Here is a 19664-nt window from a genome sequence, read left to right on the forward strand (position 1 = left end):
CTGTGTCTGTGCAGTTTGTCACAAAACGTGTCTGCTCGCTAAACGCAGGGAGTATTTCCCAGGGAGAGAAAAAAGACTCTCAGAGAAAGAGGAGAGATGAGGACTGTTCAGCAAGTGAAATTTTATATTTAAAGTGTAACGTCCTCATTCGTTTCGGACTTGTTTTTTCATTTATTTATTTATTATTTAAATTTAAGATGATGATGATGATGATGATCAGTGTCACTCAGTGGGTTCTACCTTTCATAAGTGTCTAAGGGATGGAAAGAAGCTGTGACAGCTCACGATACATCTGCTTATCTCATTAAGTACACAAAGGGCAGTGAATATTGGAGCAGCAGGACATGTCAGCTGATCACAGGCTGTACGCAAACAAAAATCGACTCGAGGTGACAAAACAAGCCATTACCAGGTGATTCTTCTCTGACGCTTCCTGTAAAATCCCACTTTAAGCCCCGCTGAGGAGGAAAAGCATTAAAGAGGGATTTTTTTTTCCTTTAATTTGTCGCCCATCTGAACCTCAACTACACAAAAACTTTAACAGTTTAGTGGCAGGACACCAAAAGACACTGAAACACAAACTGTAGACTAACAAAACATGCACTTTATCTCTCAGGCGCAGAAACCTTAACACTTCATGCTTTCATTAACCACAGTGATGTGAAAACTTAAAGACCTATTTTTTTACTTTCTTGTCTTTAACTCTTATTCATGTTCTATACCTTCAGAGTATGGTCCGGGTCCGAGCTGAGAATCCCCTCATAATAGGTGTCTAGAACAAATTTTGAACTACATATCAATTTTGAACGTAGAAATAGCCTGGCTGACATTAATCTATAATAAATGTAGGATAAATCTTTAATTACCGTTTTGGAGAGCAGGGAGAGTGTATTTTTAGGTTTTACGACACTCCTTTTTGGAGAAAAACATCTATCTCACAGTTTCATGTCCTGTTTTACCTAAGACATAAAAACATAAGAGCCATAATGATTTAAATGTATTTTATTGAAAGTGTAAATGGAGAATTGTTTCCCCCACATACTGTAGACGTTGTCCTTCTACACGTGCCCGTGTTTTCCAGTAATAAAACGTTTTTTTACAGTACTCACTGATTACATTAAACAGCATTTTTCGTAATGTCAGGCAGCAAGTTTACTTCCAACATGACTAATGGCAAAAAACGGACTTTGCGACCTTTACGACAGTTCATGCCAATGGCGCACATATCGGAAAACGGCAGTGAGAAGAAGATGGCGGAGGGAGGTAATGATGCCGAGCTACTCAAGGAGAAGGCGAATAAGTACTTTAAAGGTAATTTCTACGACCTGTCAAGTCACTGGCTTTTTTCAGCACTTTTTATTATTTGACGCTGTGACCGTTAATCAGAAGCGGCGTGGTTGTGCCGCCGTGCAGCTCAAGCAAAGCCGGTCGCGAATATGAAGCTAAGCTAGCGTTGCTCAGGGAGCATGCTAACTGTGAGCCCCATTCATTGGGATCCGCGGCACCGACAGCGCCGATGCTAACACATGCCGTGTATATTAAACCTCCGGCTTCCTCAGATTATCCACTCCGTCAGGGTCGTGGGGTTCGTGGCCCTGCAGCGTGTTCATCAGGCGCTGATTTGTTAGTATTTAGTCGCCATGTGGTTTAAAGTGAGCTTCAGTTCAAACTCCTAGAATTTTCTGTGAGCCTGCGACTGCTGAGGCAGAAAGAGCAGCGACGCAGAGCTTCCCCAACTCATGACAGCAGTTACTTAATGCTCAGAATAACATCACTCTTATCCGGTTATTTGACATGCAGTCAGAGTTCAAGTGACTGCGAGGTAGTCACGTTGTGACCTGTTCGAAACGTATAGATAACGAAAGTGAAGGTGTGTGTTACACAACCTGCGCTGTGATTAGATTTCAAAATGCTCAGATAAATGTGTATGATTATCATTCAGCTTGGACACAGCGGTAAAGTGTGATGCATGCGGATGAACTCACATTTTGTATTAAATGCATCACCCAGAATGTTTCAGGCCCGCGACCTGCGTGCGTGTGTGTGTGTGTGTGTGTGTGTGTGTGTGTCGCCAGCTAATTGGGAAACTACAGCGGCATCTGTGGGCTGATGCTGTGATGAGTCAGAGCAGGTGCAGAGGGAAGGCTGTCTGTTATATGATGGGCGGGATGGTCGTTTTCTGATTGATAACTTATAAAATGATGTGAGACATTTACTCCCAGAGGTTGTAGTCGTCACATTACCCTTCCTAATGTGAGACGTATTTCTTCCTGGTGTCAGGCTGTCATGTAGAACTGGCAGTGTTGTTTTCTTTGGTGTATATATCACACCATTTATCACACAGATTAGTTTAGGCGACAATATTTGTTCATAAACAGTATTTAATTTATAAACTAGAAGTGCACTCAATAGAGCGCATACCCAGCCCACTAAAGAATCCTTTTACAAAATCCTGGATCCAGATCGTGACCCGAACCACCACCAAGATTTAATGAGTTGTTCCTGGTACCACCCCCAGCAGCTCCAGGAATTTCATCAAAATCTGTTCCTAATTTTCTGAGTTATCGTGCTAACAAACAGACAAACGCAGCAGAAAACATAACCTTCCTCGAGGTAAATATTTACATCTCGGTTTTTTTGTAGCTCAGAAAGAGGAAGTGACTACTCACTGTAAACAGCTGGTCTGGATAAAGTTTGTGTCTGAGAGTCTGTTATTTTACTTTACACAAGTCTTTGTGTTTTCATGGGATTTCTGCCCATTTAGTACATGAAGCTTCACTTAATGAAAAGATAAAGTCTCCTTGTCTTTTATGTGTGTGCAGGAAAACCCTAAAGGATATCATCTGTTAAATACTGTTAAATAGTGTTAAATTGTGTTAAATAGTGTTATGTAGTCTCTGAAACACTTGAAACATTTTAGTTTCAAGGAGTTTGATGCGACACAATAAAAACAATTCTTGTAACAAGTTCTCCAAACACGTGTTATGTAAGCGGTTCAAAGAGGTTATTGTGTTGTTCATGATTATAGTATTGGCCAAAAGAAACATGATTATTATTTGTGCTATAATTGAACAGCCCTAGGAAGAAGTACACCGTGTATCATGGTGGTGAAATAATCTCTTTACGGTGTTTGGGATCAGAGGATAAATTCCTCTGTCTCAGAGCAAAATTGTGCACAGAAAATGTTTCTGTGGCTTGGAACTGAAATATTGTTTCATGAAAATGTGAGAACATGAGCCCCAATGCTGTTTGTTTGTTTGTTTGTTTGTTTGTTTGAATGCTGTGATAAAGGTAAACGTGGTTTGTGGATTTACAGACTGGATTATGGAGATTGAAATAAACAATCTCTGCATTCCTATAACTTTTCTATAAACCACATCATACACCCAATATTAATACAATAAATACTGAATTAAACAATCAATTTAATAATTTCAATAATAATGAAATTGCTACAAAATCCTTTGGAACAGTATGTACTTAATAAAAGTGAAAGCTAATAAACCTAAAATGTGTGACTGTTTGTTCTGCAGATAAAGACTATGAAAATGCCATCAAGTACTACACAGAAGCCTTGGAGCTCAATCCATCCAATGCCATCTACTACAGCAACCGAAGTCTGGCATACCTGCGCACAGAGTGCTACGGTTATGCCCTGGCGGATGCCACAAAGGCCCTGGAGATAGACAAAAACTACATTAAGGGATATTACCGCCGTGCCACCTCCAACATGGCACTGGGCAAATTTAAAGCTGCACTTAAGGACTACGAGACGGTAAGAAGTAATGGAGTCTTTAATCATTAGGAGAGGCATCGTTTCAGCTGCCGGGCAGAACCCAGACTTCCTTAAAGGGCGGAGCTCTCCACTTCCATCTGTTGCCCTGTCAGCACGAGTTAGGCTCTTTGTGTTGCCTTAAAAGCACGAAGTGGGGATTATCCTGTAATCCAGTCATGATGCCAGTTAGATCCAGTTTGAAGGCTCTCATACCAAGGTTAATGTGGTTTGTGCTTTTCTCTTAATTAGTAATATAATGTGATAGTGCTTTGGCTCTCTAAAGCTCAGATTTAGTCTCTGGTTTATTGCACAAACCAGATCATAAACCATGATTTTTGAGTGTTATGAAGCAAAGAAGGGTTGGGGCTGGGTTTAAATGTATAGAAGTCTTAAAAAGTATGCGGCAGAACGTCATACGACTGACGTGATTGTCCATCTTACTTAGGATGATTGAGTGGTTTGATCCTTTATGTGCTTCATTTGTATCATCTGCTCTGCTGCTGCACACAGACCCTGTACCTGTGTCTGCTCTAATGCCAGCTAATGATTAACCAGGCTCTTTATTTCATTTCTTTCCTCTGTCCTGATAAAAGGTAGTGAGGGTTCGACCGAATGACAAGGATGCGAGGATGAAGTATCAAGAATGTAACAAGATTGTGAAGCAGAAGGCCTTTGAGAGAGCCATTGCCAGCGACGAGACAAAAAAATCCGTTGTTGACTCTCTGGACATTGAAAACATGAGTAAGTTTGCTTTCTCATTAGAAGAATACACAGCATGGTTGTTAAATGCCATAACGTGCTTTGCTTAAATTAACACGTACTGTTCGCGTGTAAAACAAGAACACAAGCTATTCAAATGCACTGCGGTGGAGGGCGTGATCATGTGACCATATCATTGTTGACTGTGCAGCGATTGAGGACGACTATGCAGGGCCCAAACTCGAAGACGGGAAGGTCACGTTGAAGTTCATGAAAGAGATGATGGACTGGTTCAAAGATCAGAAGAAACTGCACAGAAAGTGTGCTTACCAGGTAAACCTGTTCGTTCATATGACACACAGTGAACTCACTCATGGAAACATATCTGTGCCTCTAATTAAACTGTGTTGGGTTTATTTTTTCCAGATTTTGGTGCAAGTTAAAGATGTTCTATCAAAACTACCAAGTCTTGTTGAAATCACGTTAAAAGAGGTGAGGATTTTTCTTCAGATCCTCATTAGTGAAGTTATTTATGCTTCATGTTTGGAGTGCAGCTGGTAGATTATTGTTCATAACCATCTGATAAAGTTGTTTGACCTCAGTTAAAGGTGTTGTGTTTATCTTTGTCACAGACAGAAAAAATAACTATTTGTGGGGACACCCACGGCCAGTACTACGATCTCCTCAACATCTTCAGCTTGAACGGCTTACCGTCTGACACCAACCCTTATGTATCCTTTGTTTTTGCCCACACACACACACACACACACACACACATCAGTTTTTAAATTTGTGTTCATTGCAGTACTTCTCTGTGTCTAAAACGGCAGCAGTCAGGTACCGCAAATCCAGAACGTGTGCGTCATAGTGCTTAACCACATCATTCAGCTGTTCAATGGCGACTTTGTGGATCGTGGCTCTTTCTCTGTTGAGGTCATTCTCACCCTTTTTGGCTTCAAGCTGCTCTACCCCAGCAGCTTCCACTTGCTTAGAGGTGAGCGCGCTCAGAGTGAGCCTGTGCATGGATCACAGGCTGCTGTCACGTGTCATATTGTGGGTCATGCTAACTACATGTCTGTAGGTATCTAATGTAAGCTCATGTGATTTAACAGTCTTTTAAAATCTTTCCAAATTAACTGAAGCCATCAATAAAATATGAAGAAACAACTTCATGTTCAACTAAAGTTGTCAAATTTGCACCATAAGATGATGTAAGCTCTATTTAAGAGTGGAAGACGCTGAGAGTATCTTCTCGTTTATAACGGCAGTGTGGCGAAAAATAGGGGTGAAATGCTTCCCCCTGGTGGTGAAAGTTTGTTAAATTCTGCAGAGGGTAATTGCAAAAAGTACTCGTAAAGCGCAACACTCAGTCATTTACTGGTCATTTTCTCTTCCACAGTTAAGTTACATACTTCATACTGACTTATCAAAATAAGAGTCCTGTACAAGCTGCAGTAACCACTTTTAAATCTGCAGGTAACCATGAGACAGACAACATGAACCAGATGTATGGATTTGAAGGGGAGGTCAAAGCCAAGTACACAGCCCAGATGTTTCAGCTTTTCAGCGAGGTCTTCCAGTGGCTTCCTCTCGCACAGTGTATCAACAATAAAGTACTGGTGAGCGCTGGCCGTGTGAGCTGAATGACGGAGATGAATTTAGTTGTGTTTTTGGTAGAAGTCGGGCTCTGAGCTCAATTCTTCTGGTTTTCATTCATTTCAAAGTTGATTTAAAATGATCGGGTGTTTTTGAATGATTCAGAAGTGAGTGAGATTATGTTAAGTGCTTCATTTTTTTTTTCCACCCTTCAGATTGATGATACAGTTCACACACAGCCATTTTTGCTTCTGTTTTTCTTCAGAAATTATTAATTTTTAAATAGTGTGGATCTTCAAATTTAAATATATACGATAACTTTCTGCTGCTGTTATTTAGGATCTTTAAACCTTTTTGCTCGGGGCTTTCATGTCTCATCCCTGATTAAACTCTGCATCTCAGGTCATGCACGGTGGACTGTTCAGTGAAGACGGCGTCACGCTGGATGACCTAAGGAAAATTGACAGGAACAGACAGCCTCCAGACTCAGGTAGGACCAGACTCCTGATTCATTATCAGTATAAACCGCTATAAGAAGTAACCTTTAGAAGGGGCGACAGGTATGATATGACACCTTCTCCCACTCTTTCACAGGTCCCATGTGCGACCTCCTGTGGTCAGATCCACAGCCACAGGTCAGTCCTTACTCACAGGGTTACACTGAAGCATAACAAAGTGCTTCCCACAGATCTGGATTGTGTTTGTGTCAGTAGCAGTTTCATATTTTGTCTGTTTCTCTCTGTGACAGAACGGCCGGTCGATCAGCAAGCGAGGAGTGAGCTGTCAGTTCGGGCCCGATGTGACGGAGCGCTTCCTGGACCAGAACAAGCTGGATTTCATCGTGCGTAGTCATGAGGTCAAAGCTGAGGGTTACGAGGTCACTCACTCAGGGAAGTGCATCACCGTGTTCTCAGCACCCAACTACTGGTAAGCAGTTGTGTTAGCTAACGGACGCTAACTGAGTGAACTGTCACAGTAGTGGTTCATTTTAACTGTTGTATTCTGCCTTTTCTCAGTGATCAGATGGGAAACAAGGGAGCATATATCCACCTCAGGGGATCAGACCTCAAACCAGAATTTCACCAGTTCACAGCTGTGGTCAGTGTCATGTGATCTTGAGTTTAATATTCATATTTATAAAGTAAGTTATTTTATAAATATAGAAGCGAAGGCAATCTCTTCTAGAAGAGGGGTAAACTGTTAAAGTACACGTTGAGGTTCAGTCGGTGAGTTGAATCACTTCAGGGTCCCTAATTAACAGAGACGAGTGTCGTGTTAGAGAAGGAAGACATATTTCAGACGGCACCGTGCACAAAACAAGCAGTCACTGTTACTTTTAGTAGAAAACTGCAGTAGAAAAACAGCTTAAAAGTACTTTGGGATTGAATAAAGAGCACTGATATTCCATCAGTTAAGATTGGGATATTTTAACCAAGTGCATCAACAATGCTGAATATGTGGTTAGCTCGGTGCACAATGTTACAGTGACATTTGTTCATCATTTAGCAGTAAAACAAATCTGACTATTTATTAAGCAGTGGGGTTGAACTTTATCCTAACCAGCTGGGCTAAAAATGAAAACATGAAGCTGCTGCAGGTCTGAGTGTTCGGGGGGAGTTAACTTGAGACTTTCAAAAAATCTTGTAAATCTGAATCCAGTTCTCATCTCCTCTTTTACAGCCTCATCCGAATGTCAAGCCCATGGCGTACGCCAACACGCTAATGCAGTTGGGGATGATGTAGAGGCCAGTCTGACCCGTCTGTGACACCGATGACCTCCCGTCGGATCCGAACCATCCCCGCCACCTCGTTCCCTCCGGTGCTCGGACATGCTGTTGTTCATGCTTAGCCTAAGGGATCCCTCTCCCCAACAAAGTTCAGCTAGTTGTACGCAGAAAGTGTGAGGTGTAGTTCGGATGGGAAGAGATCACTTAGACCAGACCTGGATATACTCCTTCACATTACCGGCTAAAACTGAAAAATTATGGTTTCTGTTGTTCCTTTGCCTGCTCATGTTTCCGTCAGTGGGTTCAGAAACAACCACGACAATTTCTGACGAGTTTCCTTCAAGCTGCTTCGTTTTTAAATATGTGAGCTCATCAGATGGCATCATATAGCTGGTATTTACCAAAGATCTGTAATGAAAATGATTGTTCAGTTTTTGCAAGGCGCACCTTGTGACTCTGAAACCCAGCGTTGTGTACTGTTGGCCTGCATACACAGAGATTAGAGCTTTGTAAACTGGTTGAAAAGCAGCATGTTTATCAGTGTTCCTCATACCACTCTACAGTATGTCAGTTTAGTTTTATTTTTCACAAATCCAAAATCTGATTACGTGTATGATTCCAGTCTAAAAAGACAAAAAAAAAAAGAGGTTGATTCTCTGGGTACACTCTGAAAGGTGCTGTTTGCCATTAGTGGTGTATTTAGCTGGTTCAGTCATGTGCACTGCTTCCCAGTGAGGAAGATGCTGCTGCTCTCCACGTGTTCATCTCCTCGGTCGTCATTGTGCCACTGACCCAGCGGCTCCCGCACTGTCCGCTCTCTCCAAACTAGCTTGTAAAGCACTGTCGACACTCTAGTCTCCAATACGTGTTCGATTACCGGTGACCTATTAACCCCGTATGTGAATTTCTTCAGTACACAAACGTCCAGAATGCAATCCTGTCTTGAAACGCACAGCTGCATTGTCCAGTGGCCCTCAACTTTTTAGATAAAGAGATACACTGATGTGTATGTATATATACTGTATCATTGAAAGATTCCGTGTAATGTTTGGAGAAAAATATTGAATAAAAAAGCCAGTCCAGTGATTTTAGAAACATGCCTATATCTTTATTTATGTCGGCTAAATGTTCGCAGCTTCGACTACCTGTAAAAATCTTACCTGGATCTTTTTTTTTTTTTTTTTCTTTCTTTTTCACAATTATCAGATTTTTTTTTCTTCAACAAACTGTCAGATTGTGTAGACACAGCAAAGGTAACAAAGAAGCTCCTGCAGTCGAACGTGTTGTGTTAGTGAAGGGAAAAGGAGAAAGCAGCAGGTTCACTCCATGATGTTCCACAGTTCCCGTATGTTCAGAGTCTTGACAGCTGTTTTGTTTTGGAGTGAAGAAATTTTAAACATTTCTCTATTTTCTTCAAAAAATAAAAAATAAAATTGGTCCTTTTGTTTCTGAATTCAAGATAAGATAAAACTTTAATGATCCCATGACGGGGAAATTTGCGCGTTACAGCAGCTCAGTACAGAGAAAAATGTAAAGGATGAGTAAAAAAAAATGAACTAAAATAGAAAAACTATACACATATACACACACACATCAAAACACTATATACAGATATGAAAACATATACATTTGTAGCTGGTAAGGAACACAGCATACACGGTATGCATTATATGGGTGAGAGCGTAATAAATAAAGTGTATATGTAATGTAAGGATAAAATGATGGCAGTGGAGGTAAAGTGTCCAGTGATTCATGACATCATGATGACATCATGTACAGTCTAACAGCTGTGAAAGTGCTCCTTCCTGCAGCGAGGATGTTTCAGTCTGACTGAAGGAGCTGCTCAGCTCACCCACACTCTCATGCAGAGGCTGATGGGGGGGGGGGGGGGTCCATGATGGAGGTCAGCTTTGATAACATCCTCCTCTCACCCACCACCATCACAGACTCCATACATATATACATATATGGCAGGGAGTGTCATTCAATTGATGAAAGTATAAGAACCAGATCTAATGCTTGAGCAGCAAAAAACAAATTTGGAGATATTACCAATTTTAAATTTTAGCTTTTGACACTTTGTTACCAGCAGCTGGTTGAAAATCAGTTTGTTCCCATTTCTTCAGTTTAATCTATGAAAAATGCCAAAGATAACAGTTTGACAGACATCACTAGTTAAATGATGTCACCCGGGCTCACAGAAGGATAAAAGATAAACTCCAGATCTCCTTTGATGTGTTACAGGAAGCTCTGTTTCATTATGATGCTGTTAGAGCAGCAGGAACTCAGCACTGATCAGACATTATTTCACATAATTGTCACAGACCTCACGTTTTATTTATCACCATTAACACTGGTATCAGTCTCTTACCCTCCACTTTCCCTCCACAGACTCCAGCTACATGTGAAAATTTCATACAGTTTTTGTTGACCAGTTTGCTGATATCTGGTCAATAAAAACTTTGCCTGTGATCCTTCTGCTCCCCCAGAATCTTCTGCTGTTTCTGACCACGCTGAGTCCACCTGAAGTGGTCAAGCCCACTATGCTCCCCACCCACCAATTTCACTGTTGTGCAGATGATTCACAAATCTAATCTTTTATGTTTAGTCAACATAAAATCGTGGACATAAAATCGTGGATGGTTTTAAACTTCTTGAGCCCAAATAAGCAAAAAACAGAAGTGGTGTATTCAGACCCCGTGACCCTCACGTGACCCTTTGCAAAAAAAAAAAATTGGGGGTTAATTTTGACAACAGCTTCAAATTTGACAGATAAATACTGTTGTTAGAGCCAGGTTCTTCAGCAGAGGCAGAGCCCTTTCTCTCCTTTTGTGCCTTCAGACCTGGTTACTGTAAAAGCATCTATTTTGGACTCAGCCAGGCTCTGCTCTCGACTCCTGACTGACAAGTTTCCCTCGTTTTGGCTTCATTGTTCTGGATGTCAGTGCGCTTTAAAATTGATTTAAAGATTTTTTTGTTTGTTTTCAAGTCATGAAATGGGTTAGCACCTCCTTACCTTGTAACTATGCACAGTCCCAGCTGACGTCAGCTGACAAGATGCTTCTGGTTGTACCGAGAAGCAGATTAAAGCATGGAGAACATCGGGCCTTTGCTGCCCCTAAACTTTAGAACAGCTTCAAATTAAACCTTCACAAACACTCAACAGCTTCAAAACCAGTTTATTCATTTTATTCCTTTGCATTTAAACCAGACTAAATCTTGAGCTTTGTGTTTCTGTTTTTATTTTAAATGTGCTCATAAATAAACTGACTTGACTAAAAACTGTATTTTTGCACCAACAAGATGATAAAGACCCTACAATAATACAAAGAAAACCCAACAGTCAAAACGACCCCCTATGAGCAGCACTGGCGACAGTGGGAAGGAAAAACTCCCTTTAAACAGAACCAGGCTCAGGGAGGGGGGGTCATGCTGTGACCGGCTGGGGCTGAGGGGAGAGAGACAGGACAAAAGACACGCTGTGGAAGAGAGCCAGAGATTAATAATAACTAATGATTAAATGCAGAGTGGGGTAGAAACAAAGTATATATATATATATATATATATATATATATCTGTAATGAATGATATCAAGTCATTTTGACCGAGAAGCAACACTCCTGCCACGAGATAGAACAGCAATAAACATTTGGTAAAGTGACTTTTATATATTCTTTATTCATCAGGGTAAAAACTGTCATTTTTTCAGAGTTCTGGCAAAGAGGGAAGCAGAAATCACAACAAATATGACATCACGTGTACAAAGATATTCGAAGTGGCCAAAAAGGACTGGATTGATTTTAATATACAATAACACAGTCATAAAGATATCAGGTCATTTCTTCATTTTATATAGAAGCCCTTCATAAACCTGTTGATTACAGTCTGTTTACCCATAAAGACATTACACATAAAAAAACACACACACACACAGAAACACTGTCAATCACTTTTTGGCACAACACTAACAAAATGACCCCAATCAAATGTTGCCAGAGCACATTTCGTGAAACAAAACTGTTCGCAAACAAAACCATCTGTTTCCTGTGGGCGTGGCGGTCGCACTCATTTGACGTCACGGTCTCCAACAGCTGATCATCGTTCGTCACCGTGGCGCCACGAGTTTACAACACAGCACGAGTTTCAGGGACCAGTTTCACCTTGTTATGAGCCCAGCGGGACGCGGAGACAGCAGCAGCCACCGCAGCGGCGCGAGATGCCAAAATACTGTTCGGCCCCAAACTGCAGGAATGACTCCGGGAGCGGCAGCGACAAGAAGAGCTTCTACAGGTGAGCAGCGGATTTCAAACGGTGTTAGCAGGCCAGCTGAGCTCGCTGCTCAGGCGTACAGGTAGAAACTTTTTCCTGTCAGGCTTTCCCAGAGCCGTTTTTACTGGCTGGAATTAACCGCTGCAGGTCGGAAATATCCGCGCAGGAGACGCGTTATAAAGGTTCGCTAAGTTCGTGTCTTCTAGTTTTGACTTTGAGACAGCCTCGGGTTAGTCAAGACAGAAAAGTCCGGGTTCAAGATTTTAATCTTGAGCCCCAAACCAACACTGCCTGGTTTGGGGCTCTGAAGCAGGCCAGTGAGTGATACTGAGGCTGAAGTGTGTCGAATAACAGGGAGGCAGAAATGCTGATGTGTCATCCTAATCTTTAAGCTGATGGACGTTACGGCTGCGCGCAGGATGATCGTGCGGAGGCCGATACTGCGAAATCTGGCACCAAGTAAATACACGGCCGGTATCACTGATACCGATATTTTAACTCCTTTAATGCGTGGAGAGAGCAGCGTGTCATGATTTATGTTCAGTCCGAATAGGTTTCAGTGGCAGCTAAATGAGGACTTTTGCTTTCCGCTGTTTGTTCATGTAACAAAACACCTCACAGTTTGTTTTGTACCTGTTTTGAAACTGGATTTCAAGTGAAGTGTAAATGTGCTTACCTAGAAAGGACTGTGCTGTCTAAATAAAAGGTCATCAGTTTGTGAAAGTAAAAACTATGATGACCAAGAACTCTGAAAATTAACATTAACAAATGCTGAAGATCACGAGTCATGGCTGAAACATCATCAGTACTATATGAGCTACCTGGATATTCTTTGCCCCTCTGGAAGGTAGGGCTGTGCAGTTAATCGAGTTTTAGTTTGAAACAATCACAAAAATGGTGTAATCAACAAAAAAATCTCAAATTAATATTACACTTATTTTGTGCACACACACACACACACACACACACACACACACACACACACACACACACACACACACACTTCTGCCCTGTGTTGTGCCCTTGGACAACACTAGTGTCAACTGAGATGACGTCAGCAGCACTGAGGGATTTCTGACAAACGTCCAAGGACTGAAGGAATCTGTGGCAGCACGGGACTCAGGAGGCTGCCACGGGCTTTGCTAACAGCGTGTTGTGTTTGTGCTCATCTCTAAAACCTGATCGTGGAAACAGGCTGGTCTTTCTGACTAAAATCCTAGAGGCTATTTAAGCAGCCCTACCAGTATAACCAGTATCTGCTGTGTTGGCCTGAATAATTCTGATTTAGTCTGAAGCTGAACATGTTTTTTGTTTGCCGTCATAGGTCAGCCTCCATGTTCTTGGATTTAGTTACTGACTGGAATGAATTGAATATAAATTTTGAATTCATTCAGTATGTTGTGTCAGTGCACTAATTTATTTGGTCTAAATAACTTAGTCCTATTTCTTCTTAGTATTATTAGTCATGATAACTGCTTTTATTTTTCTATTCATTTATTATTTGTTTTATAATTTATAATGTATTTATGTTATATTTTATTTATAATGTTGTATTTTATTTTTAATTTAGTATTTATTTTCAAGAGATTGCAGAAGTGCACTAGATTTCAAAGTATTCACTGTTCTTTAAGTGCAGTAAGTGCAAAATTAATGAGCAATCGTGTCAAATAATTGGGATGACTGATTTTTTTTTTCTCCATTATTGAGCAGCTGTACTGGAAGGTCTCTACCTGTGGCCACTGTTTCTGTGCTGGGGGGTCTGGGTCAGTCTCAGGGATTTCCGTCCTTCCTCATTTAGTTCCTTTTGCTGCTTGTTCTGGGAATGAAGTTCAGTTTTTCCCAGTTTATGAAAGTTCATATGAATTGTGTTGCCACAGTAGAGACTTTCCTTCTCTCAGCGCTCCTCTTCCTCACACACTGCAGCTCACACACGTCTGACTGCGCTCGCTGTACACGAGTGTGCAATAACAAAACAGAGTGGAGGAGGGGGTGGAGCAAAGTGTGCTTGCAGTAGAAGAGCAGCGTTTGCACAGACATGTCCGCTGTTTGAAACGGGAGCAACATGGTGAACTTAGAGGAGAGAAACAAATAAAAGTATCGACCCCATCTCACTAGTATCGATCCAACACCAATACCAGCGCTGGTATCCAAACTGTTGATATTTGGACTGATCCACCCACTGATCAGCATAACATACAACTAATTTAAGATTATTTAAAAAGATAAAAAAATTCAATAAACTTAAAAAAAATCCTGTAATAATGAGAGTACTTTAGGAATATTGGCTTTTTCTGTTTTTGGCTGTATAATTTAAAAGGTTGTGGGTAAAGTTTTCTCTACCTCACACAAAATACTGGAAACAGCCATTCAGTGTAAGTCTAACTGGACACAGCCCACTGTCAGAGTCGGATAACTAATCTATAAATGTTATATAGCCTGATAATTACTGCACACTGAGAGAAGTTACACTTCATCAGCATTACAAAGGCGTAATTCTGCTTTAGTTAGTCAGTTAGAAAAAGGAGTTCCAAATGTAGAACCAAAGCAATGATCAGTGCACTCAGGTTACTGTGTAGTGTGCATGTCATACTAAATTATAACTACATTTAAACCAGATGAAGTCAAAGACGTCAGTACCGCTCAGTCTTACAAGCACCAAAAAGATAAAATAATGCAGTATTCACAGGAATGCTCGAGGAATGTTGGCTTTATCCTGCAAACACCTCCCTTCCAGAAACTAGAGGAAAGATTGCACCAAGCAGGATCGCTCACTTTACCAGATAACGCCTAAAACACCATCCAGCAAATTCTCTGAAGATTTAACACCTAGCATTAAACAACACTAATGACTTAAAACCTACTATGTTCATCATGTTTATAATTGCAAATATGAATACAGCTGCACCACCAGCTGCTGCTGCAGGACGTAGTGAGTGAAAGCAAGCCAAAATGTGATGAGTCCACAGAGTCGGTCAGTTACCCGATCAGATCAGATGCACTGACTTTCAGCAGAGTAGGACGGCTTTATGTTCATAGATGTACTGTGAAATCGCTGGAACGAGCACAACGTAAACTGAGTTTTAGGAAGCTGATTTCGTTCCATATTAATTTTGACTGTATTTAACTTGAAGGAAGTATTATCAGGGTTCCACATCTGTAATTGTTGTTCTCTAGGTTCCCTCTCCAGGACCCGGTCAGGCTGCAGCAGTGGCTGAGGAACATGGGGCGTGAGAACTGGACTCCCTCTCGGCACCAGTATATTTGCCACGAACATTTTGCGCCTTCGTGTTTCAAAGTGCGATGGGGGATCCGCTACCTCGAGCGAGACGCTGTGCCCACCGTCTTCCAACAGGCTGAGGTAACGCAAAAAGAAACAAAGTCTTACCATTAGTTTTTAGTGCTGCACCGTACTGCCTGTTACTTTGCTGAGCGCTGAGGCCTTGAGCTGGTTTGAGTACGAGATTCCTTTTTTAAACAGTGGAAAGTTTCAGTCCTCTTTGTGGATTTTATTCTAAGCATTTTAGTTTTGTTCATCAGGCTAACACTTGTGTCAGAGGCCAGGTCAGGTGTTACTGTTGAAAGGTGCAAAGCAAATAAGTTTGTGTTCCCTTTATGTAACCTGGAAGTTGCAGTTTTTTGTTACGTGTGCTTCCTTTTTATGCCAGAGCCTCACCACAGTGAAAAAAGGCGTTTACAGCTCTCCATCGTCATCTTAAAGTTCGTGAAGTTCACCCTGTGTGTTTGTGTAACAGACCTGTGTGTTTGTGTAACAGACCTGTGCGTCTGTTGCTCAGCAGCCTGTAAGAAGGGTTGAATTGTGTTTGATAAACTAAACTTTTAACCCTGTTTTGTTGCTTCTTGGTGAATCTTTTTAGAAACGGAAAGCCACAGACGACACGGAGAAGAAACCGAAGCGTCTTCGAGCTAACTGTACTCGGAGCGTGGCGGTGTCAGGTGACGTGGTTTTTGACGCTGCAGACGTGCAGAGCGCAGTGCACGCTGTGCATCTGTATCAGATTGCTGTCAACCCATCGCAACAAGAAGAAACCAGCTTGGTGGAACTGAGTGATATTGGAGACTCTGACTGCTCTCTCGAGACAGAACTGGACTCACCGGCAGCAATAGACAGATTAGAAATGGGGGTAAACTTCCCTTTAACTCTTTTCCACACAATAGATGATCTGAGCGACAACGGAGAGCAGACAGAGGTGGTGGTTATGTCTGAATGTCCTGCTGGCGAAGGGCAAGATGAGCTTATGAGCGAAATAACTGCTGCGATTTTAACTCAGGGACACGGGCTGGTAGTGAACGACTCCACACTCGGCAGCACAGATGAAGCCGTGGCCTTGAGTGGGGTTGAAGATGCGATTTGCACCACAGAGTTGTTCTCAGATGATCACAATAGCCATGAAACTCAAGTCATCGCCTACTTCGAGACGATACCGAATGTTTTGCCCAAAGACACTTTTACCCAGTTCACCTTTTCCCCAGAAACGGTACTTTCATCCGCCCTGAGCTCCACACCCATCACATCCACTCTGCCTATAGTGTCCAAACACGCAGCACCTTCCCCCACATCCCTGGTCCTCACTATGGAAAGACTGGATTGTGAAGGAGGAGAGGGAGATGAAGGCAAGTCGGAGGATGATGAAACAGAGCCAGATCACCAGCTGGAAGAGCACTGGTGCGTTCTGATGCTTGTCTGAAATGCCTTTTTTTTTCAGCTTTTTCTTGTACTCCCTGATTGTATCACAGTTTTTGTTACTTCCTCAGCTACCACAAGAACAGTTTGAGTAAGGAGCAGCTGGAGGCGATTGTGTCTGAGCTACAGAAAAAGGTGAAAGTGCTGCAGCAGCGGCATCGCCGACACCTGGAGAAGCTTCTCGGACTGGAGAACACGGTCAGCCAGCTGAGACAGAGCAATCTGCTGAATGAAGAGCGGCTGCAGCTGCTGGAGAGGGTAAGCTCAGATTGTCGGCTGTAGTTGTCTTCTGTTTGAGGTCATTTAGCTTCCATTTGACTGTATTATTATGCACTAATTAGAAATATGACTCTGTGTCTTTGTATTTGTTGTCTCGTTGTTTCTCAGGCTTACATACAGACGAGTGGAGCCGAGTCTGATGCTGGTGAGACTGTGACCATCATCTATGAGGAGGATGATGCTGCTTACTTGTACACACCACTGATTGATACAGAGGCAAAGCTGTGAGGCCTGACTGAGCGCGGACAGTTTGTGTGTCTGTGCTGCTCACCGTGCCAAAAAAATGAGTGACGGGCTTCAGCTGTTGAAAACAAAATGCTCCCTAATTTAGTTCTTTCCAGTTTTGTCTCTGATCCAAAAAAAATCTGTGTATGAAATGTGACAGCGGGTCAGTCCATCTGCTGCAAGCTCTCCACAAACATGGATGAATACTGGGACAGTGCTCAGTGTGTTTTTACATGTTATTCCATCAACCGGTTTTGACTTGCTTTGGTTTGTGGTAATGTGCATTTAATTCAACTTTAGGCTTCTGCTTCGGCTTTGCTATGAATTTATATATTTATTTGAAAAACAAAGATTATTCAGCCACTGAAGTGCAGCTTTATGAGGCGGTGTTGACACAACTGTGACATAATCACTGAGAGGCAGGCTGGAACAGAGCACGAGTCAGCACAGAGGGCACACCCTGTGTTCAGGACTGCAGGTTTGCTTCGTGGAAGTTTGCTCGTATTTCCAAGTATCACTGAGAAAACCACCGCACAGTGATTTGATCCAAAAGGCTTTTCTTATTCATTTGTATCTACTGTCTCCTCTGTCCTCCGACCTTTGACCCAGAGGTTAAATTCACTGCACCTTATTGAAGGATGCCTGAGGTCCCAAAATGCCTGAGGTCCCAAAATGCTTGCTCAGTGTTTTTCCTTCAACGTCTAAAAGAGGCTCAATACACAGCTGAGATATGCAAACTGAGGTGAGGACTCTACAGCTAGTTGGTGCAGGTTCTCAGTCAAACAGGTCGTGGTAGGTATTACAGTTCCAGTGCTCACACTTCCTGCCCTTCACTGTTTGTGTGTCCTTTAAAAAGGTATGTCTTGTTACGCCATATTGTGACTTTTATTAAAAGCAGGCCTTAAATCACAAACACTGACATCATTAAAAATGTTGCTTTCAGACAAGAATGGCTCATTTTTCTTTTAAATGCACATTGCATCGCCTCCTCCACCTGCAGGTCTTTTCTGTGTGTGTGTGTGTTTGTATTGGGGGGGGGGAGACTAAGATGTTCAATTTGAGAAGGGGGGGGGGGGGGGTGTGATCTCACCACACCTTACATTTCAGGTGAAGGCTCATAAAGGGAAGTTTATAGTTCATGTGTTTACCACTTTATTGTTGAGTGCAGTTAGTAAGCTGGCCCAGTAGTTTTTTCTGCATTTGTTTTATTGGTATTAAAAAAAGAGCATAATTTAAATATTAAGTAGTTTTGTTTTGTCCATGGAAATTAACACAGTACTAAAAGGGAAACTGCCTTATTACAGGTTTTATTCAGCAAAGCTATAAGTTCTGTATATTATCAAGATGTGAGATGGTTCTCGACTGTCTCAGCAAAATCGGCACTATTGTTGAGTAAAGCCTGATTTCACAGTGTAGGATTTCCCCCTTATAGTGTGGTTTCTGTGTCTGTCACTAGATGGTAGCAGAGGCAACTGTCAAAATTATCCATTTTGTTTTAGAAGTTCCCTTTCAGGAGAGAAAAGAGGGTGTTTGAAGCATCCTGATCATGAGTGAGAAAAAATGTGAGTCAGCAGGTTATCAGGAAGCATTTTAGTAAAAGTAAAGCTGATGAAGTGAGACAGAGAGAGAGAGAAGGGTGTCTGAGGGGAGAGGTGGGCGTCTGTACAGTTCAGTCTGTCACTTTAAACCGCATTTCTGAAACAGGGTTTGAATACAGTATAGATTTAATACGGGCAGCACGGTGGTGCGGCGGTTAGCACTGATTCCAGTCTCACTGTACGTTCTGTAGAATGACAAATAAAGGCATTCTACTCTATTTTATTGCCTCGCAGCAAGAAGGTCGTGGGTTTGAATCCACCATCTGACCTCCACGTTCTAAGCGGATGGATGGATTTAATAAGCAGTTCAGGTAAGACTCAGACATTCGGTTTTAAATCTAATGACTCTGCGGACAAGTTTTACTTTCATTACCAGAGTAATATTTTTATGCAGTTATTCTTGTTTTTAATATTCGTTTTGCATAATTGCTTTCATTTGTAAAATGAGTTTTTTTCTTTATTTGAGCTGGAAATGAATAAACGTGTTCTGTGGGGAGAGGAATGAGTTAGAATGATAATAACTTACAACACACCAAGTTCACTCAGATGGCTGCGTGGAGAATTATGATACAACTATGGTAACACACAATTTACAGTAAAATGATATTGTTCATTTAAAAAAATGACTGGCACATCTCCATGCTTGAATACAAAATAATTTCAGGAGTGATAAAAGAAATCTTTATTATTTCCTGTGTGTGAATAAAATAGGAGAAAATTAGTCCTGGCTGGTTTATGCAGCAGGAAATCTAATTATCCACAAAGTGACACTTTTTTCTCTTCCTGTAATAAAG

General features: G+C 41.7%; 2 protein-coding genes across 2 annotated transcripts; both read left to right on the top strand.

Moving 5' to 3' along the window:
* Nucleotides 1-1214: 1214 nt before the first annotated feature.
* ppp5c (protein phosphatase 5, catalytic subunit) lies at nt 1215-8901 on the top strand. The gene is made up of 13 exons (XM_030744037.1): nt 1215-1311; nt 3534-3775; nt 4369-4516; nt 4686-4807; nt 4901-4966; nt 5107-5205; nt 5363-5468; nt 5951-6093; nt 6473-6560; nt 6665-6705; nt 6819-6997; nt 7087-7168; nt 7751-8901. The coding sequence occupies exons 1-13, from the start codon at nt 1215-1217 to the stop codon at nt 7811-7813; spliced, it is 1476 nt and encodes a 491-aa protein (XP_030599897.1). The 3' UTR covers nt 7814-8901.
* Nucleotides 8902-11882: 2981 nt separating this feature from the next.
* LOC115790636 (THAP domain-containing protein 5-like) lies at nt 11883-18211 on the top strand. Its single transcript, XM_030744494.1, has 5 exons — nt 11883-12087; nt 15241-15424; nt 15942-16750; nt 16840-17026; nt 17156-18211. Exons 1-5 carry the CDS (start codon nt 12014-12016, stop codon nt 17273-17275), a joined length of 1374 nt encoding a protein of 457 aa, XP_030600354.1. The 5' UTR covers nt 11883-12013; the 3' UTR covers nt 17276-18211.
* The last annotated feature ends 1453 nt before the right edge of the window (nt 18212-19664 follow it).

Source organism: Archocentrus centrarchus, chromosome 13 (assembly GCF_007364275.1).
Source record: "Archocentrus centrarchus isolate MPI-CPG fArcCen1 chromosome 13, fArcCen1, whole genome shotgun sequence".
In the NCBI taxonomy this organism is placed as follows: domain Eukaryota; kingdom Metazoa; phylum Chordata; class Actinopteri; order Cichliformes; family Cichlidae; genus Archocentrus; species Archocentrus centrarchus.

Bases quoted from the DNA above. Each gene is read 5' to 3' on its own strand.
- ppp5c (XM_030744037.1), top strand. From the start codon at position 1,215: ATGGCGCACATATCGGAAAACGGCAGTGAGAAGAAGATGGCGGAGGGA. The intron at 3,776-4,368 runs GTAAGAAGTAAT...TCCTGATAAAAG, and splicing joins CACTTAAGGACTACGAGACG to GTAGTGAGGGTTCGACCGAA. The intron at 6,094-6,472 runs GTGAGCGCTGGC...TCTGCATCTCAG, and splicing joins GTATCAACAATAAAGTACTG to GTCATGCACGGTGGACTGTT.
- LOC115790636 (XM_030744494.1), top strand. From the start codon at position 12,014: ATGCCAAAATACTGTTCGGCCCCAAACTGCAGGAATGACTCCGGGAGC. The intron at 16,751-16,839 runs GTGCGTTCTGAT...TTACTTCCTCAG, and splicing joins CACCAGCTGGAAGAGCACTG to CTACCACAAGAACAGTTTGA. The intron at 17,027-17,155 runs GTAAGCTCAGAT...GTTGTTTCTCAG, and splicing joins GGCTGCAGCTGCTGGAGAGG to GCTTACATACAGACGAGTGG.